The sequence below is a fragment of the Cetorhinus maximus genome, chromosome 2 (genome assembly GCF_964194155.1).
Source record: "Cetorhinus maximus chromosome 2, sCetMax3.hap1.1, whole genome shotgun sequence".
In the NCBI taxonomy this organism is placed as follows: domain Eukaryota; kingdom Metazoa; phylum Chordata; class Chondrichthyes; order Lamniformes; family Cetorhinidae; genus Cetorhinus; species Cetorhinus maximus.
In genome coordinates, this window is record NC_135880.1 from 5,255,306 (window position 1) to 5,268,506 (window position 13,201).

The 13,201-nt window shown below is 42.2% G+C and overlaps 1 protein-coding gene across 5 annotated transcripts in view; it reads left to right on the forward strand.

Annotated features, from left to right (window-relative positions):
* The window catches only part of dab2 (DAB adaptor protein 2), a 55,650-nt gene extending 43,250 nt beyond the window's left edge, over positions 1–12,400 (forward strand). For 3 of the 5 annotated variants that reach the window (XM_078560324.1, XM_078560315.1, XM_078560333.1), the window contains exons 10-15: positions 5,408–5,989; positions 6,552–6,675; positions 7,281–7,922; positions 8,585–8,673; positions 10,133–10,209; positions 10,943–12,400. In XM_078560324.1, the coding sequence (XP_078416450.1) occupies positions 5,408–5,989; positions 6,552–6,675; positions 7,281–7,922; positions 8,585–8,673; positions 10,133–10,192 (1,497 nt within the window). In that variant the 3' untranslated portion in view covers positions 10,193–10,209; positions 10,943–12,400. The remainder of the gene's footprint in view (positions 1–5,407; positions 5,990–6,551; positions 6,676–7,280; positions 7,923–8,584; positions 8,674–10,132; positions 10,210–10,942) is intronic. The other 2 variants (XM_078560342.1, XM_078560350.1) reach the window with 2 other exon arrangements.
* The last annotated feature ends 801 nt before the right edge of the window (positions 12,401–13,201 follow it).

Sequence of the window (13,201 nt, forward strand, 5' to 3'; positions counted from 1 at the left end):
ATTATCACCTCCTGGACTGATCAATGACTTGGAAAGCTAGACCATTGCCATCTGGGGTGGTTAATGTATCTCTACCTGATCCTGTTCATAGGTCTATTTAATGCCACTGAGGTGACTTCAGGACTCCATTGTGAACTCCAGCTAAATGGAAAATATATTTTCCAGTGGGGATGGGAACTTGTTCTATTTTCCCTTGGAAAGTTTCACTGTTCTCCTCACCCCCCCCCCCCCACCACCCAAAACTGGGCACTTGGACTTTTATCATTCTATATAATCCATTGAGTATGTAGGATCACTCTTTCCCAGAAGGATAGTAATATTTAGTGTATCAAACTTGTTAAACATTCAAAGGTTAAAGTGGCTTTTTAAGATAAGAATATTTCAAAGTGGTGTTAAGCCAGGAGGGACTTTCCCTCATGTTCTGAACACCAACTCTACAACCCATGAAGTCTCATAGATTTTGGTCAAACATCAGTAAGAAAATCTTCTGATTACCATGTCATCCACCCCACCCCCACTTCTCAGCTGATGAGTGATACTCTGTCAAACACAATGGGAATTGGAAAATTCTCCACTGGTTGGAGTCATACCTAGCACAAAGGAAGATGGTTGTACTTGTTGAGGTCAATCATCTCAGCCCCAGGACATCACTGCAGGAGTTTCTCAGGATAGTGTCCTCAGCCCAACCATCTTCAGCTGCTTCATCAATGACCTTCCCTCCATAAGGTCAAGTGGGGATATTCATGTTCAGCACCATTCACAACTTCTCATAATGAAGCAACCCATGTCCAAATGCAGCAATATTTGGGCAATTATCCAGGCTTGAGCTGACAAGTGGCAAGTAACATTCACACCAGGTGTCAGGCAATGACCATCTCCAGCAAGGGAATCTAACCATCCCTTGATGTTCAATGGTATTACCATACCTGAATCCCCCACTATCAATATCCTGGAGGTTACCATTGACCAGAAACTGGACTAGCCAAAAATACAGTGGCTACAAGAGCAGGTCTGAGGCTAGGAATCCTGTGGCAAGTAACTTGCACACCTGAATCCCCTAAGACTGGCCACCAGGCATGAGTGTGCAGTAATACTCCACCAGTCTAGAGTGCAGCTCCAACAACACTTAAGCTCAATGCCATCCAGGACAAAGCAGCTTGCTTGATTGACACCCCATCCACCACCTTCAACATTAATTCTCTCCACCGCTAACAGTAGCAGCAGTGAACCATCTATAGGATGCACTGCAACAAGTCACCAAGGCTCTTTCGACACCACTTCCAAACCCAGAGTCTCTAACGTCTAGAAGGACAAGGGCAGCAGATAGATGGGAACACTGCCACCTGGAAGTTCCCCTCCAAGCCACTCACCATCCTGACTTGGGAATATATGATCATTCCTTCACTGTCACTGGGTCAAAATCCTAGAACTCCTTCCTGACAACATGGTGTACCACATGGACTGCAGTGGTTCAAGAAGGCAGCTCACCACCACCTTATCAAGGGCCACTAGAGATGAGCAATAAATGCTGATCCAGCAATGCCCATCTCCCAAGAAGAGATTCTGTAGCATTGCCCCATCTTTTTCTGCTTTTGAGTAGACTTTTTTTACTCACGGGATGTGGGCTTTGCTGGCGGGCATGTGCTCCAGTCCAATGGTTTCCCTGTTTTCAGCTTGGTTTAGTCTATACTTGAGCTTTTCTTATGCAGCAGTCTAAAGACCACTTCAAGAAAGTGGTGCCTAATCTACAAACCTCCAAGCCAAATGGTGAAGACAAACTGGGAGTCTAGCTTATGCCAGCTACAAATTCTGCCTTGCATCAGGCTAAAGTATAATCTGAGCACCCAACTGCAACAAATATTAATACATCCTGAATGATTTGGGGGGTTTTCATAAACTTCAAAGAGAGGGGTTGATCACATGGTCACTAGACAGATCAGTAATTAGGGACAGGAGCTTCAGGTTTTGCAAATTATTTTTCTTTAGTTGAATATTGCTGGAATAGTCAAGCTGCCAACCAATCTCTCCCTTTTGTAGTGAATGTTTGTTCGAAATTTGGCATTCTTGTCCGAGTGTAAAACACAGCTTTAGCAACCTCTGCCTCCAGCAATATTCAAGTTCTGCACTTCCAAGTAACTGGAATTTATTCCAAGTAGCTGAAGCCCATTCTCATTCCAAGGAATTGGGTTAAGGTCTTGGCTTTATGGAGTTGCTAAATAAAAGCCAATTTTGTGTAGTGGCTGCTTGAAGACAAATGAAGTAGTCAATTGACACATGGCCCACCAATGACTTTACCCTTTGGTTAAGGGATGAGGAAAACACTTCATGATCTGACAGATGTGATGAGCTGAAATATGGCATCTTTATCTGACCTGGGCAGAATGGAGGGTTGCTGCATTGTCTGCCTCTTCAGTTCCTGGGAGCTTGGGTTTGCCTTCTGGATTTGAATATTCCATGTTGGCAACTGGTATAAACTGCACCTGTGAAAGATGCAGAGGTATTCCAAATGGTGATTGGAAATGAGGATTTGAATTTGTGTAGATGTAATTAGTAACAGATGCAACTGCTGCCTGTAAAATGTAAACTATTTAGCCTGTTTAATTGACCTGTACATGTCTCTGCTAATGCTCCAGTTAATCTGTTTTGAAATCTGCTTTTTATGGTCAGGCCCTCATGAACATATCTGGATATCAACTTCCTAATTTAACTTGTAGATTCAATCTGTTTTCAACTTTGTAGATGTTTCCTGTCAGTTAAGTTGCTTCAGTTCTGAGAAATTGGTAATGTGATAAGTTTAATTGTACCCTGAACTCTGAAGAAGTAATGTATTATTTGGTCATAGATGAGAATGTGGAGTTGAGGTTCCTAATCAGGTCAGCCATTATCTTGAATGGCAGAGCAGACTCAAGGATTGCCTACTCCTAATTCTGGTTCATGCTAGATAACTGATCTGGTCAGTGAAGTTATGGTCCCACATGGGAGACTTAGAAAGAAGGCAGATGCATATGGGTTACAGGGTAATTTGATAAGTTGGATTCAAAATTGGCTTAGTTGTAGGAGACAGAGGGTGATGACAGAAGGATGCTTTAGTGACTGGAAGCCAGTGGCGTACCATGGATTTGTGCTGGGTCCCCTATTTGTCATTTATATAAACAACACTGTCATCTATGTGGGAGGTAGGATTAGTAAGTTTGCAGGTGACAAAGATTGGCCAGGTGGTTAACAGTGAGGTTGAGTGTCTTGGGCTACAGGAAGATATAGACGGGATGGTCAAATGGGCAGATTAGTGCCAGATGGAATTTAACCCTGAAAGTGTGAGGTGATACACTTTGGAAGGAGTAATTTGACAAGGAAGTATTCAATGAATGGCATGACACCATGAAGTTCTGAGGAACAAAGGGACCTTGGCGTTTGTGTCCTTAGATCTCAGAAGGCAGAGGGATATGTTAGTGGGGTGGTGAAAAAGGCATATGGGACACTTGCCTTTATCAATCGAGGCATAGATTACAAAAGTATGGAGATCATGTTGGAGTTGTATAGAACCTTGGTGAGGCCACAGCTGGAATACTGTGTGCAGTTCTGGTCGCCACATTATAGGAAGGATGTGATTGCACTGGAGGGATCGTAGAGGAGATTCACCAGAATGTTGCCTGGGGTGAAACATTTAAGTTATGAAGAGAGGTTGGATAGACTTGGGTTGTTTTCGTTGGAGCAGAGAAGACTGAGGGGTGACCTGATTGAGGTGTACAAGATTGAGGAGCATGGACAGGGTGGGTAGGGAGCAGCTGTTCCCCTTAGTTGAAGGGTCAGTCACGAGGGGACATAAGTTCAAGGTGAGGGGCAGGAGGTTTAGTGGGATGTGAAGAAAAGCTGCTTTACCCAGAGGGTGGTGACGGTCTGGAATGCACTGCCTGGGAGGGTGGTGGAGGTGGGTTGCCTCTCATCCTTAAAAAGTACCTGGATGAGCACTTGGCATGTCATAACATTCAGGCTATGGACCAAGTGCTGGTAAATGGGATTAGGCTGGTTAAGTGTTTCTTGTGTTGGTGCAGACTCGATGGGCCAAAGAGCCTCTTCTGTTCTGATTCTGAAGTTGTCCCCTCTGGGCAAGTTTTCGATTTAACTGGGAATCTCTGCCTCGTTTTTAAAGGGGATGTTAACTGCAACGGTGTACAAATGGTCTTGCTCATTTGGCCTCTGTTTTCCAATGTGGTGGAAATGATGATCTGATCTATGGGCTCGAGTAGATGGAACTAAAGCCTGTACTAAACTCTACATAATTTTAACCAGTTAATGGAGGACTTGAACTGAGTTTATTCTGATGGGATTTCAGTTAATTGCAAAAACTGAAGGCCAAGAAGCAAATGGGCTCCTTCCCAAGGGGTAAAGTCTGAATCCAGGTGGTGGGGGAAGGAAGAAATAGTTTTATATAATGAAGGACATTAAAGACTTGGTGATCCCAAAGCCTTGTAGGTGGTCAAGAGATCCTTTTCTGTGCCAAGCATTGCATGATTCAGTCTTTATCTAGGCAAGTTTCAGTCACTACTTTTCTCATGAGCTGAGAGAAGGACTGGCTTTGTCCTTCCCCACTTAATTTGTCACTACTGTAGAAGTCCTTCAAATGAGGAGAAACTTGGGTCTTGAACAGCAACTACATCCTGGTTGAACAAATACCTCACTTGCAGCTCATTACTGGGAAGATGCTGTATTCATCTCCCCTCAAGCTTTAACCTTTCAGATGGTTCAGGTAATTAATTGGCTTCCAATTTTGGAAGCCTGAGCACTAGTGGGTCCTGCAGCCCCTCAAATCTGTTACTGTTCAAATTCTCCCGTATCATCCCTTGGATTTCCTTGTGCTCAGTAAATGAATTGCAGTCTTGTTCTGCATTTTCTACCAAGTGCTGTTCAAAGCTTCTCAACCTTTTTGAGTGAAATTTCAGATCCATTTTAAATAGCCTGAGATTGACTCCCAAATCATTTCCTGCTTTTGTACTGTTGCAATAAAAATGCAAAAATTGAACCTGTCTCCTAAGGATAAAATTAAATTTCTACACCCAAATTCTCAGCTTAATTTTTTCTGATTTGAAAGTTGTGCGATTGCAGGGGATTAATAGTGTATCTAGTCTAGTACCTGGTACAATTTTTTTTGATTTCTTTTTGATCTTGAACTGACAAATGATGCCCACATTTCCTGCATTGGAAATCTGCAACATTTTCATTTTCCAGCATGGATGTAGGCAATTTCATCCATAGTTTCTATTCTTGTAAAATATTTTATATTCTGGGAAGGTAAGGATTGTCTTTTTGTTTTCCCCCTGATATTTCTAGAATGATTCTTGAAGCTTTTGTGTAGCTGATTATTGGTTCTCTGATTTAAGTCTTGACACTTCTTTCTATCAATGATTAGGAAAATAATGGTGGTTACTTGCTGGACTTGTCCTCTCCTGAATTGGACCCCTTGAACACCTGTACGAAAAGAAATCCTTTTCATGAAGACACCAATGCTTCCTCACTCAACTTCTTTCCTGAACCTGATCCCAATCCTTTCAGGAATGATCCTTTTTCTGAACCTAACCAATCAGCAACTTCTCAATCAGTTGATTCTATAAAACCTATTGATCAGAAAGATGGAGCTCTTACTTTCCTAAGTGATCAATCTGTCAATGGCGCCCAGAGTGGAGATCACCTTGGTCATGACTTTGACCAGCTTTCTAGCCGGGTTGTCACAAGCACAAAAGTTGACTCTTCATCCTGGTCACTGAATGGATTACTAGGACAGGAAACAACTGATCCAGTTAACCAATCAGCACCTGACCCTTTTGCTGAAATTTCAGCTGTTGCATCACCAGCATACAACAGGTTAAAGCCAGACAATCAAAGTGCTGCAAACAAGCCAATGGATTCCCTCCTGATGCAGACCTTTGACTCGGTTACATTATCCCCTCCACCACAAAGCACAAAAGGAGGACGAGGCAGGCGGAACATTCAGGTGAAGAAAAATATCTAATCCCTCAATTTTCAAAATTACTAACCATTTTACTCAACATTAGTATAAGCATCTTTCAGTCACCTGATACTGTGGTCCTATGTAATTTTTTGATCATCTAGGCCATAGACTACTTTCTCATGGGAGAAACAAAAGTTGCTACCTGAAGTTAAAACACTTGAACTTGTGTTCTGTATGCAATAAACATTTGGCTTTAACCTTTCCAAGATCCTCACTGAGCCTTGTTTTTGTAATGCTCCAGGTTGAATTTGGGACTGATTTTTATCCAGAACTGATGAAGCACCAAAACCTTGGATGCTAATGGAGAACATTGAGCTTGGCTCAGGTCTCATTTCCTCCTCCAACATTCAGATGAATCTGGTTGCTCAAAGGGAACATTAGCTGAGTGTTGGGAGCTGGCCCCTTGCTCTTGAGGCCCAAATCCAGACCAAGCCAACACTTCCTGATATTTGAATTGAGCACCTGGTCTAATATTGCACAATTGATGCCAGGTAGCTTGATCTTTAAATATAATGAGCTGTTTGGTTTTCCATGTTCTTTTTAGTTGACAAGTGATAACTTTGGATCCAGTCCATTTGTTTTGGCAACAACTCCACCTCCAGCCCAGCCTGGTCATGGTTATCCTCTACTCAATGCACCAACTTCCTCATCTACACAGGTCAGCCCAGGTAGGACCTTCTACAAGCAACCAAACTGCAATGGTGCATATTCACAACCATTTTGTTACACCTGTTAATTTGCTTATCAATGCTTTTGTAGATAACTCTGGATATCTTTGGCCTTTTTTATACTGCAATATATATCTACTTTGGGTAGCCATTACCCCCTCTCTATCTGCAGGTAATGTAAGCCATCAATCAATGTTTTGCCTCTGGGTTTAATGCAGCATCTAAGATGCAGGCTTGCTGCCAGCAGTAAGTTACAACTGTTTTATCTTGAAGCAGGTAGATTAACTCTAGTCTTTTTAATCCAAAAACTCTAGGCTTGTAGCTTTCCTCATTTGATTGCCAGGTCACAGTTGCACACTCTCTTTCCAATTTTTGGACAAGGGGCCACACCAGTCTCATTGGGTAGTTAGGGCAACAATAGAAGTGGTTTGGCTTTTGAGACAAGGGAGGAGCAGCAATATTTTCCTAGTGCCTTATGTAAATCCCCTCGATCAGCATTTCCTCAACATTCTGTCCTCCTTTGGGTATTTTGAGGGGTGGCTACTCATTCTTTAGAGAATAAGCTGTAAACCAAAATTGAATTTAATGTGTTCTTTTTGTCCTAGGTTTATCTGCACCTTCCCAGGCTGCACCATGGGGACAACCTCCAGTAATCTCTCAACCTGGATCAATGCCTTCAAGGCCATTACTTGGCGCACAACCTCCCTTTGGACAGTCCAATGTCTTTGGTAGTCAGCCTACTACTGTTTGGAGCCAACCAGCCCCATTTGGAGCTGCATCTGCACCCTCTGCTTGGGGCCAACCAACTTTAGCACCACCCAGTGTCTGGGGTCAGCCAGTTCCTCAAGTCAACCCTTTTGGATCCAATCCATTTGCACAATCCCTTCCTATGGCACAACCCATCATTGGCCTGACATCTCCTGCTGGGGCCTCATTGTCCCCACCTCAACCACCACCACGACTTACCCCTCAGGCCAGCCCACAGGAGACAGCCAAGCCACCAAGCAATGCCTTCACTGCCTTGGACCCGCTGGGAGACAAAGAGAAGAAGAGTGTCAAAGAAATGTTTAAAGACTTCCAGATTGCCAAGCCCCCTGCCATCCCAGCTCGGAAGGGTGAGCAATCTGCAGTGCCTGGGGCATCTGGAGCTTTTGGCCAGTATTTCACTAGTAAAGTGGGTGTTGCCCAAGAAACTGCTGACCATGATGACTTTGACATCAATCAAATCTCATCTGTAGGGACAAATGGTAATCAAATAACATAAAGTGCACAGGAATTGCTTACCCTGGGGCTTGTAGTGGGGGGGTTAACTCCATCCTAGCCACCCATTTATCTAGATTTACTGCTATTTCCTACTTCATTCCAGAGCAAGTAAATGTAGGCTTCACTTTCTCTACTTGTAACTGTAGAGATCTAAGGGCAAGTTAAATGTTACTTTAGTCAGGTACCAGGAAGCTGTGGTAACTCTGGCCTACTAGTCATAGAATCTCCCCAGTGAAGTTGCCCTGAGAGAAGCTGCTTGTGATCTGTGGGAGGGGAAAATTGTATAATGATGACTGCTTTTGAGGGAAAGAAAGGGGAAGTAATCCAGGGAAATTTGATACAGGTTAGGATCTAGTGCAGATTAATTCTGAAATGAATGGATGGCTTTTAAAATTGACTCCATTCTAGCATCTTTGCAAAGTAAGGGGAATTTGGGATGGTGACTTCTGCATTTACTGAGTTTGTAATGGGTGGAGAGAGCATCTTCAATGGAAGTGTGGAAAGGAGTTAGTGCAGTAGTTAATCACCTGAAGGGATCAATAATTTAATGCTCCACTTGAGGCTGTTCTTTGTTTTGTTTACCTACCAAAACCTGGGCCTGCTTCATTTGCCATGTCCTTTTGATTTTGACTTTTTTCCTCTTTAGAAGCCCCAACAGCAGTACCTCGGCAGAGTGTACCAACACCGAATCCATTTGACTGTATGGGAGATCCATTTATTACTCCTCCAGCACCAGTGAGTATAAATATGCATATTGTCGGCTTGAGGAATGGTGGAACTAAGTCAGTTGGTAGTGCAGAAGTTGAATATTGCTGAAGAGACCACTTTGCTGCTAAAGTTTCTCACCTCACTCATCATAGCAAATAGTCAAATTACAGCAATGTCTCTTTTCAGAAATATTCAAGCTCTGTACTGCCAAGCAACTTGTACTAGGTATACAGGACCAAATTCAAGATGACCATCAATATCGTTCCAATACAAATCCACATTCCTTTCTCAAATTGATTGTGAAATGTTGGCATTCTTGCATTTGTCCTGAGTGCAAGATGAAAAGCTTAATGTCACAGCAATATTTAAGTTGGTAACTTTTCACTCTTAGAAACCGCCATAGTGGTAGATCCTGAACTTCCTCTATCTTGGTACCTCTCCCTGCACCACCTCCTTTTTTCCCCCCCGCCAACCCACCACCACCCCAGTCACCCAAAATGAAAGATTTGGCTTTGACTTAGCTAGAAATTGACTTGATTTAATTTTTAATCCTTGTAAGGGTTTATCTCGAAGTTAAATTGAGCTGTTGAATTTTAAACAATGTACCTTCTCTCTTTTCCTGCTTCTTGATCACAAGCTGAACCAAACCACTTGCAGCATTGTCCTATTTGACCTCTGGCTCTGTGTGCAAAGTCTGCCCACTTCCACCTCTCTCTCATCTCCCCATCTCCCACTTCTGCTTTTCTAATCTCTCCCATCTCTTGCCATCACCCCAGCCCATTTACTGAAAGCCTCAGCCTTTGCCTCTAGATGCAGTCATTCAGTTCTATGCTAGCCTAATGGCCCCACTTTTAAAATCTCACCCTAGTTTTCAAGTTTTCTCTCTCTCCAAATCTGGCCTCCTGCATATCCCTGACTTTGTCTACATTCTTTTCAGTCCAGCCTAAACCCAAAGCTCCAATTCCCTCTGAACTTTTTTTTCTCCCATACTCCCTGAATCCAGCCTGTGTGTGGGTGCTGTGGGTGATTAGTCCCCATCAGAGTCTGGTGAGCTGGTGCAGTGAATCATCTAACTTGCTGTTGAAACCATTGTATGCCTACAGTACTGTTTCTTGCAGGTTTCCTACCCAGCAAGACACACACTCTCTCTCTCTCTCTCTCTCTCTCTCTCTCTGTGGTCACCCTCTCAACATGTATCCAGCCTATGCATAACACAATAGTATAGGAGGCCATTCAACCCATCAAGTCTGCTGACTTGCAATCTATTTAGTACCATATCCCTACAATTCTTTTTTGATGCTTTTACTTTTAAACATTACATTCAAACACATGCTCTACCTCCTGAAGGGTCATTTTAAACAGTGACTAGTTTGATCTACCAATGTGAATCTGGCTATTAAACATGGGCCAGTAATGCCTCCTGGTATCCAGCTAATAGCTTTGATACAAGCGGCCTTGACCTAACTGCAAAACCTAACTTTTTTAGGTTCTTCCTGCTCAACCATCTGATGCATTTGGAGATCCCTTTGGAAACCCATTTGTGTAACCTTCTCTACATTATCTGTAAGTATATCTGTTTAGTGCTCCTGATTTGTAACATTGGTCACTTCCAACAATGGATCTTCAATTGATTGATTGTTTTAATTCAGTAAGATAGGATGTTTCAAGTCATAGTGAGACATGAGACTAATCCTCTAAAAGGTACTTTACAACTAGTCAAGTGCAATCTGACTGAACCCTCTTCAAGCAAGTAATACCCACCTGACCATCAAAAGATTTTCTCACTTCAGTGAGATCTCACAACAGACACTGAAACTAATGACTACAAGAGTTGGGTTTTCTATGCTGCAAGAATAAATTGGCCATTGAATACCCAATCTCTGCAATGCATGGGAACACTGAACCATTTAGGCATCAGTATAAAGTATGGTCCTAATTAGCAAATCAAAAGCTTGAAGATGGCTGTAGAGGAAATGTGTGCTTAAGGTCTACTCTAGAGTAAAAGGAACTACTTTATCTAACCTGAGGATGTTTAATGTAGTCATTGTGAAACGTTTAGCTCTCCATCTTGAACAGATGTGCTAGTCTTGCCACTGCCTTTTAAGTGAAGTCAAAGTCTCCAGACCTGTGCAAAGGCTGTCTTGAACAATTGAAGTATTCACTGAAAGATGTTTAGCTGAGGTTAGATGGCTGTTACATATTTGGAGTTTGTGGCATCTGCCTATGTAGGTAAATGATGTTTTTTTTTATATAAACAGTCTTAATATGGTGGTTAACCATTGCCTCCTCTCCTCAGGCACCCCAAATTTGATCTTCTGGATTTGACTATCAAGCAGCCTTTGCACACAGAAGGGTTGATGAGTGAATCAGGTTTCATCAGACAAGTGATTTGTGTCCTCTTACTGGAAGGATTTCTGGCTTGCTGTGGATTGTCACTAACTAATTCAGGTCACCAGTGACTACGAGGAATTATCTATGCAGCCAAGTAGCCTTGCTCTTTTTGTTAAGGTGGCTGTTTTACTACTTTACCAGCCAGAAAATCCTTTTGGCTTAAGAATTCAAGTGACCTGAGGGTAATGATGGGTTTTGTTTAATTCCTGTTGGAATGGAATGGTCTTACATTTTGATCTTGACTTTTTTGAGTTTGTGGACCTGCTGCCTTTGCCTTTAAGCAAGAACCACCTGACTGGTGGTCACTGTCACTTCAGTGCCTCGATTCAACAGTGTCCTGCTCTCTCTTGACACCTGAAGGGTTTGAAATGCAGTCCAGAACATTTACACTGGGTAAAATCACTAATTGTAAATGTTAAACTGATTTCATCCTGTTGGTGACTGGAGATGCATGCTGTTAGATATCTGGCACTGCATGTATCTTCAATTGTCATTCTAGAATAGCAGCACTTTGAACAATTGGAAACCTTCACTTTTGGAGAGCCTATTGAAACCAAGAAATGCTAATTTTACACATCTTGTATGTTAAACTGGAGTCTGCCTTTCAATGGAAGAATTTGTAAAATGAGGTAACAAGGACCTTCCTAAGCCAAATGAATTCTTTCTAGACTTTCTAAAAATGTTCTAAATGTTTGGCCTTGTATATCCACACTACCATCATAACCAGGATAAATTTTATTGGCTCTTCTCCACCATAAATTTAACCTGTGGGAACAATATAGCTGTGCCAATCAAACCTTTCCAAATGCACAGCCACACTTCACAACTAGATCAGCCACTAGTGATGTAGTGTGAGTGCACTAAATGTTTTTAATGTTCTATATAGTTCACAATGAACACTCAAACTAAATGATGGTTTTGCCAGCTCCTACAACGATTGTCTAGTCTTGTCCTTGCACCTTGTAATCTTGGCATACACATCCTGACCATTCACCTAAAGTGGGAGGTGGTACCACCATCTATACACATGCATTGGTGCATTACAGATGTATTATACATGTTCATGGAAGTGGGGACATCTCCATTAGTTCCAATGTTTTAAGATGCAGATTTTGTTGATACTGATTTCAGGATCACCATCTCCAATTGTTTGAGCAGGTTCTTGCCCATGGAATCACCAGTAAAACGCTCTGGCAGCTACTGCAGTTCTACCTGATCCTTGCTAGCCCTAGGACTGTGTCCATCCAGATATCTAACTCAGTAGCTCAAACTGGAAATGTAGAATGTTTATATAAAGCTGTGTAACTATTACAAATGTAATCTATCTGTACTGTGGTCTTTTATTAAATGTATTGATGCATCATTCTAACTTGTCGTCATTCAATCTGAAGTACCTGAACAGTCCAGATTTGCACTGTCTAAGCTCTAGTTTGGTGGGGAGGGGAGAATGGAGGGAGGCACAACTGTATACTAGAACCTGATTTGAGATGAATGCAAACCTGCTTGGATTCCCTGAGCATATGCTCAAAGGAGCAATAAAACTTTAAAATTTGGATCAAAAGGTTACAGTTGTTAAAGTTGATGCTTGATTGAGAAAATGCTCAACATGTGCCAGCATGAGGAGAAATGGCAAACCTTCAGGCCAATGACCTTGTGTCAACTGGAAAGGTTAGTGATGTAACATGTTAAGGGAGTATGGAATTGGGGAAAGAACAAGGATGGGAGTAGGGGTAAAGAGTCTTATGACTAATCCCCAAGAAGGGTCCCCCAATTTATCCTCCTGAATGAGGAATGAACCTACTCCTCTATTCAACCCCCTCAGTTGGTCACAAGGTTAATTTAAAAGGGATCCCTTCCCTTGTGGATACCTTTCCCAGTCCAAATGTATTTAAGAGCCAATTCAACAAGGTCTGCTTGAATCAATTTTAGTTAAACCCCCAAGAAAAGCCAATACAGATTAGAAATGAGTCCAAAAATAAAAGGTATAAAAATTAGTTTTTGGCTTGTCCATGAGCAGTAGATGAAACATTGCAACCATGAAGTTGGGTGATTCTGGTGCAGCTGACTTTGGCAGTTGGTTTGGAGACACTCAGTTCTGCAGGTTAACTGAAGGAGTTGTCTTGTTTCCTTAACTGTGGCTTTGACTTGTCGGTCTGATTGCTGG